Source organism: Cyprinus carpio, chromosome A18, assembly GCF_018340385.1.
Source record: "Cyprinus carpio isolate SPL01 chromosome A18, ASM1834038v1, whole genome shotgun sequence".
NCBI classification, from domain to species: Eukaryota; Metazoa; Chordata; class Actinopteri; order Cypriniformes; family Cyprinidae; genus Cyprinus; species Cyprinus carpio.
Window position 1 is genome coordinate 19,966,444 of NC_056589.1, and position 14,504 is coordinate 19,980,947.

A 14,504-nucleotide genomic window follows, 5' to 3' on the forward strand; every position below is an offset into this window, starting at 1 on the left:
GAAATTACAATTTTTTTCACCATTTACTACCTTTCATGTTGTTCGGCTAAAGTGAAATATTTAGTAAAATTTTTCTATATGTCACTATGTTTTTGACTTATATTGACTATATTATTTATGTTTTAATGCTGTCACCCTAAATTAGATATTTATTGTTTTCTGCCTGATAAATGCTGCTGACTGTATATACTGTAATGTTTTCTGATAGTTTTATGTTTATAAAGATATTGCATCTCTTAAAAAAATTGGGATAAGTGACTTTTTTTTATTTATTTTTATGTTTTTTTTAATGCTTTTATTCATCAACAACACATTAAATTGACCAGAAGAGAAAAAGAGACATTTATGATGTTACATTTTTTTTAATTTGAAATAAATGCTGTTCTTTTAAACTTTCTATTCATAAAATAATTCAGATGAAATGTTTTTTCAGCATTGATGATGAGAAATGTGGAAAATTCAGAATTGTCATTACTGTAATAAATTTAAAATATACTGTATTAAAAAATCTAAAAAAAAAAATTATCAAATTAATGCAACTTTGGTGAGCATAATTTATTTATTTATTTTTTATTTTTTCAGAAAAAAATAGAAGAATACTACAGACTACAAACATTTAAATGGTAGTGTAGCTTAAATGTAGCTACTGTAGCATCTTTTTGCTAACTTATAATGTAGCGTACATTTTCAGTAGCGTCACTTAAAGTTATAAGTAAGTTGTAGCTTGGAAAGCTGCAGTTTCAGTTACCTTCCCCAGCACTAAACTGATTTCACTCCTGCATTCAGTAACAGCGGAAATATTGCAAAGCATATAAAATAAGAAGTGCCGCAGGTAAAGACTAGAACGGCAGTGATGATTAAGACAAACTCAGTATCAGAAGCTATAGCCAACTCCTGTCTTGGCTGTAACTTTTGCTATGTCCTGTGGCAGAGCTACTACAGCGATTTGAACTAGCAGGTGGAGGCACAGACTGTCTCTTAATTTTCACCACCTGCTCTTTGTGTTGGATTTGAGGGGCCTGCTGCCAGTTCTTTTAAACACTGCTCGAGGAGCTTTGGCCAAGGAGTCGGACCGAGATGCAATGGAATTGGGGCACGACGCTCCATTTCCAGGCCAGCTTTTTCATTTGGACCTACAGAACAACAAAGGTTAACAATTTGTGACCCTGGACCACAAAACCAGTCTTAAAGAGATACTCTACCCCAAAATGAAAATTTTGTCATTAATCACTTACCCCCATGTTGTTCCAAACCCGTAAAATCTCCGTTCATCATCGGAACACAATTTAGGATATTTTTTTAATTTTTTTGAGGTGACAGTTGAGAAAGTTGTTATTGGAATTATTGTTATTTTTGTTTTCGTCGCTTCATATAACCCAAATTGTACATCTGATGGCAGATGGAGTATTCGGAAGATGACTTTCACACCTTTTATGGACCTTGACACTGTTATTTACTTGGCAGTCTATGGGACAGTCACAGGCCTCCAGATTTTCATCCAAAATATCTTAAATTGTGTTCCGAAGACGAACGGAGCTTTTACAGGTGACAAATTTTTTTAATGAAAAAATTTTCATTTTGGGGTGGAGTATTCCTTTAAGTCACTTTGTAGCAATAGCCAAAAATACATTGTATGGGTCAAAATTATAGATTTTTCTTTTATGCCAAGAATCATTAGGATATTAAGTAAAGATCATCTTCCATGAAGATATTTTATAAATTTCCTACCGTAAATATATCAAAACGTATAATTTTTGTTTAGTAATATGCATTGCTAAAAACTTCATTTGGACAAATTTAAAGGTGATTTTCTCAATATTTAGATTTTTTTTGCACACTCAGATTCCAGATTTTCAAATAGTTGTATCTCACCCAAATATTGTCCTAGCCTAAAAAACCACGCATCAATGGAAAGCTTATTTATTATGATTTATAAATCTCAATTTTGAAAAACTTACACTTATTGCTGGTTTTGTTTTCAAAGGTCACATTTGAACGTTGTATGCGTTGTGGTTGAGAGTGGTATTGGTATCCACATTCTCATCTGTAGAGTTCTGAGAGAATGATATTTATAGGGGTGGGAAAGTAACAAATACAGTATATGCTTGTGCTGCTGGTACTGGAGAGAGCACAGGTGGGTAGATGAGGGACCAAATGTGCTGGTAGTACCACGTTGAAAGCACACATGCCACGTTCATGTGTGCTTTCATGACCATTCACTTTGATGCACTAGTATGAATTTCAGTGCTTTAAAATAACATTCTTTACCAAAACACTTGTAGATACTGTATGAATGACCACAAATGAATGACCACTAATTTATAATAAAAATATAATATTGGTAACACTTTACAATTAGGTTCCATTAGTTAATGTTAGTTAATGAAAATACAGTAATTCATCGTTGGTTCATGTTAATTCACAGTGCATTAACTAATATTAACAAGCACAAATTTTGATTTTAACAATGCATTAATAAATGGTGAAATTAACATTAACTAAGATTAATAAAAGCTGTAGAAGTATTGTTCATTCTTATTTCATGTTACCTAAAGTAGTTAAGTAATGTTAACTAAGCAACCTTATTGTAAAGTTTTATTTTTATTATAGTATATATTATTATTTATTTCAACTGAAAAAATGAACATGAATATAGGAATGTTTTGTCATGTTGTTTCCAGTATGATTTAAGGATTATCCAAAGAGCATCTTGTGCTTCAGTGGGCAAGAAAACATCTGACCTTTGGTACAAAGAACCTCATGATTAGTGTATTAAATTTGCTTATTAATATTAATTAGAGTATTTGTTTTTTGTTTTTGTTTTCTTGTTGTTGTTTTATCCTGAAACTATTTTCCAATTTATTATACTGAATCCCAGAATTGTACTCAGAAAATGTACAATTCAAAGCTTGAAGATATTTCTAGCTCTTTGAATGTACTAAAGATTTGTGTTAATGTTATTACAAAGTGAATATTTAAGAATAATCGTTGTTTTCCAGCATGCTGTGAGAATTATCCACAGGGCATTTAATGCTTCAATAGAAACAAAACAGACTTTTTGTACAAAGAATCTCACATGATCAGTGTAATAAATATGCTTTGTGTTTTTTTTTAATCCTACAACTGATTATTTAAAGATTTAAAAACAAATTCTGAATTCTTTGTGGGGTTTTTTTTTTTTAATCCTACAACTAATTATTTTAAGATTTAAAAACAAATTTGGACCTCACTGAATATGAAAATATGCCATTTGACGCTTGAAAACATTTCTAGCTTGTTGAATGTACTAATGATTTGTGTTCATTTTATAATGAAGTAAATCTTTAAGAATATTTAACCTCTAAACATAAGTCTTACTTTAGCCTGCTTTTAGAAGAGTTTAGTCACCCAGTTGAATGAGTGCTCTCAGGCCTGTGTCAGTGTAATCTGGAGCATTCACGGGTCTCACTAAATCCCTGTGGTCATTTGTGAGCCAGAGACTCTTTTACCTCCTCCAACCCATTCACCAGTAAATTGCAGGTCTGCTGAAAAGTCGAACAAACTAACTTTCTCGCCCCATATTCGGCTGCCTGCACCGATAGTTTTAAGTCTTTTTCCATAGAACAGAACTGCCATTGTTAGCAGTCTGCTTGCTGTCACTTTTGAGTGGAACAAAGATAACTGCACATAGATTGATGAAAAATTAATCCACAGATGTAAGCTTATCATGTGGGTAGTGGATGGACGAGCAAAGCAGATGGAGAGGTAGAATATTTGAAATGGGGAATACAATGGGGGAATGTGAGAGAGAGAGAGAATGAAAAAGAAAGAGAGCATACAATAAAGAAAAGAGTGGGAGTAAGAAAAAATTGGAGATGATTGTATCAAAGTGAGCGAGCAAGATAAATGATGGCAGATTGAAAGAAGGAAATAAAGGGGAGAAACAAAAAATATATAGAGAGGGAGCGAGACTCAGTCCTTCTCAGTGCCCATGGCGTCCTGTAGCATATCTTATCCTGCTTTCCACTCAGACCTAGTTCCAGATGATAATTAGAGAGCGGGTCCTTTGCTGCTCAATCCCGGCACCAGGGAGATGGAGGCAGGAGGCGCGCAGCACACTGCCATTACCCCACTAATTGGGAGTCTAAATCATTTTGTCAGCTGTCAGTCAGAGCCAAGGATGAGGCAAAAAGACACCGGTGATGGCCGGCCCTGGGATACAGGCGACTCCCCGGCTGAGCCTGGTAAAGCACAGAGAGTGTGCTGGTGTTGTTTGGCTGGGGAACAGGGTTTAAGAACACAGTGTCTGTCAGTCATCAGCAATGGTTTTCTGGGGGATGGACGGAGGTGCTGAGGGCCAGGGGCTGTCAACTCATTAATGCAGCTGGGGAAAGCGGGCCTTTAGCTCTGAGTATCCACTACCACACTTGGTGCAATTGCAACAAGGACACAAGCTACACACAGACTTCAGGTTTGTTGCTTTGCAAATGTGCTCTCCACCTCTCTGCTTGCTTGAAACTGTACCTAACTCATATGCTGCCCTGTTGCAGAGAATGTTTTGCCAGAAATTTCCTGTTGAAGTTTCACAGAATCCTCAGATGGGATTTAGAGTCACACTTCACAGCACAGTGCTCATGTTACAGTGTAAAATTACATAAGTAGAGAAAAATTCTGATAACTAAAATCTTATATTTTCTGAAAGAAATGTGTGCCTGCCTGAGCAAATCCCTGCTCCTATAATGTTAGAGTGTTGTTAGTGGTTGCCATGGTGTTGCAACGCTGTTGCTAAAATGTTCTGGGTTGTTTTGCATATTGTTGTAGGTTGTTGGGTGATTTGGGTGGTTGCTAAGGTGCTATTATATCGCTAGGCTATTTTGGGTGGTTGCCAGAGTGTTGCTGTGCAGTTGCTAAAATATGGTTGCTAAGGTTTTTTGGGTAGTTGTAAGAATAATGCTGTTCTGTTGCTAGGTTATGCTATGTGCGGTTACCAGGGTGTTGCTATGTGGCTACTGGATAATAAGGTGTACTGGATGGTTTAACAAATTGCTCTATATTTGCTACAGTGATGTAGGTGGTTGCAAGGAAGTAGAGAAAAATTCTAATAAGTAAAATCTTATATTTTCTGGAAGAGATGTGTGCCTGCTTAAGTAAAACTCAAGCATACGATGCTAGGGTGTTGTTAGTGGTTGCCAGGGTGTTGTTATGTATTTTCTAAAAAGTTCTGGGGTGGTTTTACACATTGTTGTAAGGTGTATGGTGTTTTGGGTGGTTGCCGAGGTGTTATGGGTAGTTTTAGCACATTTTTGTAGGGTGTAGGATGTTTTGGGTAGTTGCCAAGGTGTTATTGTTGGTTTTAGCACCAAGCTATTCTATTTCTAGGCTATCATGGGTGGTTGCCAGAGTGTTGCTATGTAATTCTGGGTGGTTTAGCACATTGTTATGTGGATGCTGAATTGTTCTGGGTGGTTGCCAAGGTGTTGTTATGTAGCTGCCAAGGTGTTCTGTGTGGTTTTATTACATTGCTGTTCTTTTGCTATGCTATTGTGTGTGGTTGCCAGGGTGTTGCTACAGTTGATAGCAGTTGATATTTTGTTGTAGGTAGTTGCCAGGGCAAAATTTGTTTAAAGTATATTTCTCAATTCATCTGTGTGTGTTTTTCAGAGTGACGACTGTTCCCGAACCTGCCCACCCGGACTATACGGTACTAACTGCACTTCCACCTGCAACTGCCACAACCAGGCATCCTGCTCACCAATCGATGGCTCCTGCATCTGTAAAGAAGGTTCGCCATAATGTGGTCTCCTTCTTCTTTTTATCCTTATTCCCCCATTTTTCTTATAGACTGTGGGTTTACAACCAAACTGATAACAAGATCATAGCTTGGCCTGTACAAATAAATCAATAAGCAATCAATACATGCAATTATATGCTAAGGAAAAGTCGTAATCTCTACAATCAATTACTCTGCGACTAATTAATCATTTTCCAATTCCCTTTAACACAGATGTCAATGTTTCGAGAATTAACCCTGTCTATAAATTGAAATTCGATATGCCTAACAAGACACTACACAAGAAAAACACTTTCTGGACATCAGACACTCTCAAAAATAGTATATAATATCCCCATCCGTTCTCCATATATCCATTTCTGTCATTATGGGAAAACTGGTGTTTCAGTATCAAAGGATACAAAGTCTCTCCAGGTCACTTTCAAAAGATACATAACCACTTAGTACTTACATGAACATATGGCCTTTTTAGGCTGTAAAAGCATAAAAAATGCAGCATGAATCCACAAGAGCCTTGTGAGTGCTCAGCGTTTGGCTGACCGCAGATAACCATACCTGTGGGACGACCCTTATTGTTGCATAAACATGGACTCGTCCTTAAAGGCCTGCACCAGCAGAGTATTCATTCAGGTCCCTCCAGTTTGGAAGGAACCTCATTAGAGACAGTACCTTTAAAATCCTCATCCCATTCATAATGCAGAACCCCAGTGTGCTACACAACTTCTCTGCCTATCCCACTCTACTCTTATGTTGACCTCAAACCATGCATATATTCAACTCATTGCCTGCTTTTTTAAATTGAACACTGTTATAAACTAGGGAAGGTTTGGCTAGAACTCAAAAAGGGAATGTTAAACCCTCAGTTTTTGACAAATAAACAACTTAATGAACCAGTGGTCAAGTAGACAAATATATTAATGAATGACTGTACTGTCTCCTTGTGCTTTACAGGTTGGCAGGGAGTAGACTGCTCAATCCTGTGCTCCAGTGGGATGTGGGGACTGAGCTGTAATCAGACTTGTTTATGTGCCAATGGTGCAGCTTGTGACCCAATGGACGGCTCCTGTACCTGTACCTCTGGCTGGAGAGGGGAACGCTGCCAGCAGCCCTGCCTAGTGAGTATCTTCCGGGACTGGTTCCATTGTCTCTCTGCAAGAGGCTAGCAGGACTGGCCATTTGATTTATTGATATTTGTCATGACAGGGCAGTTTAAACTTAGCAAGATGGTTTGTGTGTGTGGTTTTTTTAGGATGGCACATATGGGCTGGAGTGTCGCGAGCGTTGTGACTGTAACCATGCTGATGGATGCGACCCTGTGAGTGGATTCTGTCGCTGTTTGCCAGGATGGACAGGTGAGTGTAAGACCAGTTACAATCACATCAATATCTTAAAACAGGATTTTATGAAGCAACATAAATGCTGGAGTGAATTACTCACCCATTGTTGAAAGAAGAATTGATTAAATTTAAACACCAAGCTCATAGAAATGCAATAAATTTATGAAAAGTGACAGTAAAGACTTCACACACTGAATTAATTCAAAGAATCATAAATGTAAAAAAAAAAAAAAAAAGTATCAAGGTTTCCAAAACAAATTTTGCAGCACATCTGATTTTAACATCCATAATAATAAGACATGTTTCTTGAGCACCAAATCAGCATATTAGAATGATTTCTGAAGGATCATGTGACACTGAAGACTGGAGCAATGACTGCTGAAAATTCAGCTTTGCCCTCACAGTGTCACATCACTACTGTGAGGAATGTGGAGCGAGGAATGATGGAGACGAGGAATAGCGAACACAGACTTTAATAATCCAGGCGATAATCCACAATAGGAGCACACATAGCAAACAAGTAGACCTGACAAACACTAACTGAATGGACTAGGGCTTTTAAACACAGTATTAATGAGGGACTAAAGGAGACGCACTGGGGATCAATTTAACAATCAGGGGAACACAGGTGCATGAAATGATCATCAATAAAACAGGGACACAGAACATATGGGGAAGAAACCACAACAAAAACAGTCCAGGTGAAAGTTTTTATGTGGAATTGTTTGGAGCAAAAAAATTGGGGTATGGTGAGGGAGTGGTATTTATTGATTTTTAGATGAGATTGGGGAAACATTTACCTGTCTTTACTTTCATGCTTATTACAAAATTAAACTGAACAAAATTACAATGTTCTCAGTTCGTCGATGCGTCCACTTTAAGCTGTTTCCTTATAATGGACTTCTATGGGGGAGAAAACGCTTAACGTGATATTATTCACTTTATCTGTGGAGTAAGGGCTCGTTCTTTTGACAGTAGTTAGTGTTTATTACAAGTAAGGTTTGACAAAAATTTGGGTTTCCCTGGTCGGTGTTTAGGTACGTTAAGCCATGTTAAGCATTTTTCACATTAAGCGTTTTAGAATGTCCCCCTATTTCATATGTCATTGCCAGTGTTGGGCAAGTTACTCTGAAAATGTAATCAAATTACTGATTACTGATTACTCCTTTTAAAAGTAATCACGTTACTGTTCTGATTACTTTATTTCAAAAGTAATTAGTAATTAGTTACATTACTAGTTACGGTAATATTTTCTCCATGAAATTTATGAAATCTCAGCATACACGCTCCCGATAAATATTTGTTATTAAAGCTTTATTATTTCAACATTCACAGAACACTATTATTTTTAACTAAAGCAAGTGGCTGCTGCATGAATGGTTTGGCATGGCAGAATGCCAGCAAAGAGCCCTGCATTTATAATCTCTAAAAGACATCTCAGTTCATCGCAATCTCACAAATCTCTGTTATAACACAATAAATATATGCTTACTGAATCTTTCATAATGTCTACAATTCATGTCTTGTAATGAGAGGATTCGTGAGCATGCAAATTTCAGCACTGCATTGCTCAACGCTGCAAACACATGTTATAGCCTTAATAGAAACTCTGCATACCATATGCTTGCACCTGTTAATCTTTTATATTTTATATTAGTTGTGTTGCTTTTGTGCAATAGATGAATAACAGTTTATTTGTTTTAGTTATTTTATGTTTAGACATTTCTATTTTCCGGGAGTCCCGTGAATCATTTTATTCTGCCACATCCCACACACACACGAGTCTCTGCACTCGCCTATAAGGTCTTGTCCCGTGCTGCACTCAGTTTCGTCGGGTCTCGCGGGAGCAGGTCTCTAATCCACTGGCACTTAATTTGACAGTGCATGTGCTACATCCTTTTTACAATCTCTAGATTATAAAACACTGCATTCTGGCAGCAATGTAACGTGGCAGTAACGTATAGAGACCTCGGCTTATAACTATACTCTAATTACTTTTTTGAAAATTATAACACATTAAATTACTCCGTTACTAAAAAAGTAATCAAATTACAGTAACATGTTACTAAGTAATGTATTACTGCCCAACACTGGTCATGGCCATTGTTATAGGAATAGTCAGTGTGGTTAGCCTGAAATGACTTAATATTCTGTGTAGAGCTGCAGTGCTGTTACGCTGCAGAAACACTGTCAGTGTGAAAGTACAATGAGACTCTGCTGTTACAGTTATGCTTCAGCGCTGCTTGCTCAAGCTGTCTGAAACAGACTTACTACTAGTATTAATTCTACTTCTATTCATTATAAGAGTCAGCTGGCCGAATTTTGAAGATTTTGAGGTCTCGCAAGATACCACAGTGTGTCTTCTTGAGACGTAATATATAATATCCACCCAGCATCTGCTGTGGTTTATTGTTAGAATGTAATAGATTTTCCAATAAAATATTGCAGTATTAATTTTTAAAGGAATCGAGTAATAATAAAACCAATGTTTGTTAATCTTTCAACTGTCTTCATCTTGAAGGAAAATTCATTATTTTAATAATTATGAAATATTATTATGAAAACATATGAAATTCTATTTTATTTCAATAGCAAAGTAATAGCACATTTTTATTTCAGCTCCTGCTAATGTTGTATGTTAAATTAAACTGATTCTACATTTGTGTGTTTATATTGTTCAGATTATTCTACACGGGGGACCACCATGGTGCCAAAAGATGTTTTCATAGGACACATAGCCTGCAGGCAGATTAATATGAAATCTCTCTGAAAGCATGAAGCATTTATAATAACTGTTGCTGAACATGTTACCTAATTAGATTGCACTGACCCAGAATGAAGCAATCGTTCTGCAGTTTGCATATATGGCTTTCACACTGTGCTAACACCTTCTGTTGCAACGGTCTCAGCACTGTGTGTCCAAGAAAGAGATATGAGAGGCAGTGGACATGTCTGAATATCACAGAAGGGCTGTGTTTACAAGTTCTTCAGCATGTGAATATGTTATACAAGAAGCGAAATGGAGCAGGTTGAGATGGTAGATGTGGCTTTGCCTGCAGGCCCTCCATAACTCTCTCCTTTCAGGTCTTTAAATTCTGACCATGTGTACAGGAAAATGATGTGGCTTTCATTATCTGCAAGAAGGAGCCAGCTACGCAGAAATCTCACGCTCTGTATCCTGCACAGGTCTCCGCCATCTGCCAGGCCTAATGGAGTCACCAGGGTGCAAATAGGCCTCCGAGACTGCGAGCATCTGAACAAAGAGACTATGCAGAGTTGTGATTTATTGAAGCTATTGAGAGAGCTAGACATACATGGTGCATATGTGAGAAAATAGTGTCTGGTCTAAGACTTGAGAATGAGCTACACATGAAATGGAGAGAGAGAGAGAGAGATTGCATAAGAATGTATGATAAGGAATCTCATGTGGCATTTACATAGAAGGCTTAATAGTACAGCAGCAAAAATAAATAAAATAATTCCCATTTAATTCTAAGTGCCAGAGTTAGTGTGAAAAATGGTTGTGGAAAATAAATAAATGATCATATATAAAATATATGACTCCTTTAATTATGAACTCAGTAAGGTGAGAAAGTAAACGGACTGTCTTTGAAGAGCAGTAGTTATGAAAAGTATTACTATAGAACACAGGAGTACAACATACAAAAAGATATTCCCAAGGACATACAAGCTGAGAGTGTGTTACTGTATATCAACAGAGAGAAAGAGAGGGATGAGTGAGATGCGAATTAAATGATCACTTTCAATAAATCTGTGCATACGTGTCTAATGGAAGGAGGAAGAGAACGACAAAATAACCGGGAGAGAGATAGAGTGAGAAAGCAAAAAAATGGACATGAGATATTAGTTGCTCCATGGGCTCTAGACTGAAGGATCGTGAGTATAACAAAGAGTGTCCAGCAGAGACCTTTGCATTACGTGTGCAGGCATGTGCACTCGTGTGCCCACTTAACATGTAAAGTGCGGTGGAAAGTGATGGTGTATGATGGTACTTGCTCTTCACTCATTAATTGGCTGCCGGTCCCCCTGGCAGTTCGCTTCTAGAAAAGGTTCATATGCAGACAGTCACTTCTCCTTTTTCTTCACCCTCGCTCTGCTCAAAAGCCCCTCTGTTTGTCACCATTAGGCTTTCAGGGCACTCTTCTATTCTTATTCATTGCTGACAATAAAGGAAGTGCAGGACTTTTTTTCTGCCCAGCACAGCAGAAGCTCAAACAGGCTCGCCTCTCCTTTGATGTACGGTGGCTTGGCTTGTCTTAACTGCACATCCCTGTTGCCTCCCCATTCCGACCACCTCTCTGTTCTGCCACAGAGGTGAAGCAGGTATGATGCCTGTCCCTGAAGTTTAGACCCGGTCTAATTCAAAGCCCTGGGACTAATGCCATTTTAATGGGTCGTGCCACTCGCTCAGAAAGTCTCTGTCAAAGGAAATTGTAAATGAGGCTCCTGAGCTGCAGCTTGAAAGTATGTGTGTGAGAATATGTGTGCACATCATTTCTCCCTTTTATGCCATCTTGCTTATGGAGTGTGAAATATATAGATGATAATTTATTTAAGTTGTATTATAAAAGCAGTAAGCCACTCGAGGATGAATATTACACTGATTTTTCCTAAGGTAAATGGTGTACTTAGGCATAACTGTGGTCAGTTCACTATATTTCATAGCTCCAAGTATTTTTTTCCTGCCAGTTTAACTTACAGTAAGCCCCTGATGAGATACTGTTCTTACATGAACAGAAATGAATTGTGACATTGTTAAAGTATGCAGTAAAATGATTAAAAACTGTGGAAATTTGACACTACAATTACCTGAATAAATATGCAAATTAAATTCATATTCATAATGAGATTAGCATTATTATATATGTGCAAATGTGCACACACACACACACACACACACTGATGTTCAATCAATAGATTCATATTACAAATATATACATATATAAAATTATCTATCTAATATAATCTATCTGTCTATTAAGTTAAACCAGGTATTTTCCGACACCAAAAATGATTCTCTGATGACTTTTCTGACCCCTAATCATGATAGCTCTGACCCCACTGGGGAACCAGGCCTAAGAAAATTCAGTTAACAATTACAGCCACCCAACAACGTCACACTCTTTATGAACACTATCACTTGGGACTAAGATCTTTAGTTTTCCAATACACCTGCTATACAGCTATAACCAGACACAATCCAGACAATGCCTTTGAATATGCTTTAATCACAGCTGAGTAGACCTTATACCAATCAAAGAGAATCCCTCCGACAAAAAGAATACAACAGTTTATACAGCATAGGGGCATGGCAAAGATGATGGGATTTATATAATTTTTCTCTAATGTAACTGGTTCTTCATAAGTGAAATACAGCAAACATTCCCTCTGTTACTGACTAAACAAATTTGGTTTTTGATTACTTCAGCTCATTACTCAAGTCATGGGCTGTTATGGTTATTTTTATATTCAGATAGGCATCTAGCCATCTTGTCCATATGCATCTGTTATTGCAACACTAACTAAAGTGTTGGTACACTTTGTTCTCAAAAGCATTCAAACATTAGGCCTACAAGGAAAAGACTACTGTTAAGCCCACAAGGAAGAGGAATGTTAGTTATGATTAATTTAAAATGTTTAATTTAAAAATTCCCTATCTATCTATCTGTCTATCTGTATATTTATCTATCTATCTATCTACATGTAGACAGATAGATAGATAGATAGATAGATAGATAGATAGATAGATAGATAGATAGATAGATAGATAGATAGATAGATAGATAGATAGATAGATAGATAGATAGATAGATAGATAGATAGATAGATAGATAGATAGATAGATTACAACACTTTAAAACAATATAGTAGATCTCTTCCTTATATTTGTGTATGTGTGAGAGTGCATACTTGAGCATGTCCCTAGTGTGTTTAGTTTTTTTAGTGCTTTGTTGAGCGAGAATGGGAGAGGAGGCTCAACCACTCGAGGGACTTGGCCCTGTTAATCAACACTCTGCACTGGCAGGGAGGCCCAGTCTGATTAAAAATACATACAGAGCACAGCACAGAGCGGCCCAGTGCTGCGGCCAAGAGATGCCTGAACCTACACACACCCCACGCTTTTGAAACCAGGACTTGTGCTTTCAGAGAAGGCTGCTTGGTACACTGCTACTGTCCCAATAAAAAATGTGATACTAGCTTACTATAAAAGCCATGCCCTTAAGGTTCAGGCATCCCCCACCGCACATGTCTCTTTTCCAAAGAAGCATCTGATTTATTTTGCTTTTGTTTGTTTTCGCTTTCCTGCATCTATTCCCACTTCTGTTTTCTGCTATAATAGTAAATATGTATGCACATGGAGAACATATAGTGATACTTCCCTCATTTGTTTTAACAGGCATTCACTGTGACAGCATCTGCCCTCAAGGCTTCTGGGGGCCTAACTGCTCCATGACTTGCTCATGCCAGAACGGAGGCTCCTGCTCTCCTGAAGACGGGACCTGCGTATGCGCTCCTGGCTACCGCGGGACTTCCTGCAAGAGAAGTAAGCTTCCTGTCAACTTCCTTTCTTCTTCCAGTGACACTCTTTACACAATGTCACCTTCTCAAAGCCTGTCACATAAGTGGTTTATTTGAACACACTTCAACCAAGACAATAAACAATTGGTGGGAATGAGAGAGAGTCACAACAGTTACATAATAAAAAATGAATAACAGTAATAATAGTATTATTGCACTTTATTTAGGTTTTTTTAATAAATAATAAACAAAATAAAGTTTGATAACATAAAATATGAGTATTAAATAAAAATAAAGTAGTTTTTATAGTACACTTAAAAAATACAAGCCTACATTTTCTTTTTTTCCCCCTTCAACATTTTCAAACCTAAAATCAGCAAGTTTTTTTTTTTTTTTTTTTTTGAGTTGCCGTTAAGTATATGCGCTGTCGATTTTAGCACGTCAATAAATGAAATGTCACAGTTTTATGCTTTGCTCTGAAACCGGCAACACAGCTTGGATTTATGCTTTCAGTTTTAATAGAAATCTTATATAGTATTATAGTTAGTCGATCTAAAACAGTGACTCTGCATTAACAGCTGTTAACCGTGTCGGTGCTCAAACGAGCGGTCTGAACTTTGTTTTTGTTTTGCACCTGCGCTCCACTTACTGTATGTGCATCCCTGGTAATGTTCCATTATTATCATTGCATCTCATTATATTCTAATTTATATTTTAGTAGAAAGTTTTACTGTATTACTGTAAAAAAAAAAATAATACATTAGGTAAACACTGGAATGCAATGATATTTTTTAGACATTAAAAACTGCATAAAGGCAGTACAATATGTACTGACCTTATGCACAGTATAAATACTT

The 14,504-nt window shown here is 37.1% G+C and overlaps 1 protein-coding gene across 5 annotated transcripts in view; it reads left to right on the forward strand.

The window, feature by feature from the left end:
* The window catches only part of LOC109110482 (multiple epidermal growth factor-like domains protein 11), a 109,795-nt gene that overhangs the window by 79,854 nt on the left and 15,437 nt on the right, over positions 1-14,504 (forward strand). For all 5 annotated transcript variants that reach the window (XM_042775318.1, XM_042775320.1, XM_042775319.1 and 2 more), the window contains exons 12-15: positions 5,641-5,761; positions 6,722-6,885; positions 7,020-7,122; positions 13,526-13,672. In XM_042775318.1, coding sequence (XP_042631252.1) covers positions 5,641-5,761; positions 6,722-6,885; positions 7,020-7,122; positions 13,526-13,672 — 535 coding nt within the window. The remainder of the gene's footprint in view (positions 1-5,640; positions 5,762-6,721; positions 6,886-7,019; positions 7,123-13,525; positions 13,673-14,504) is intronic.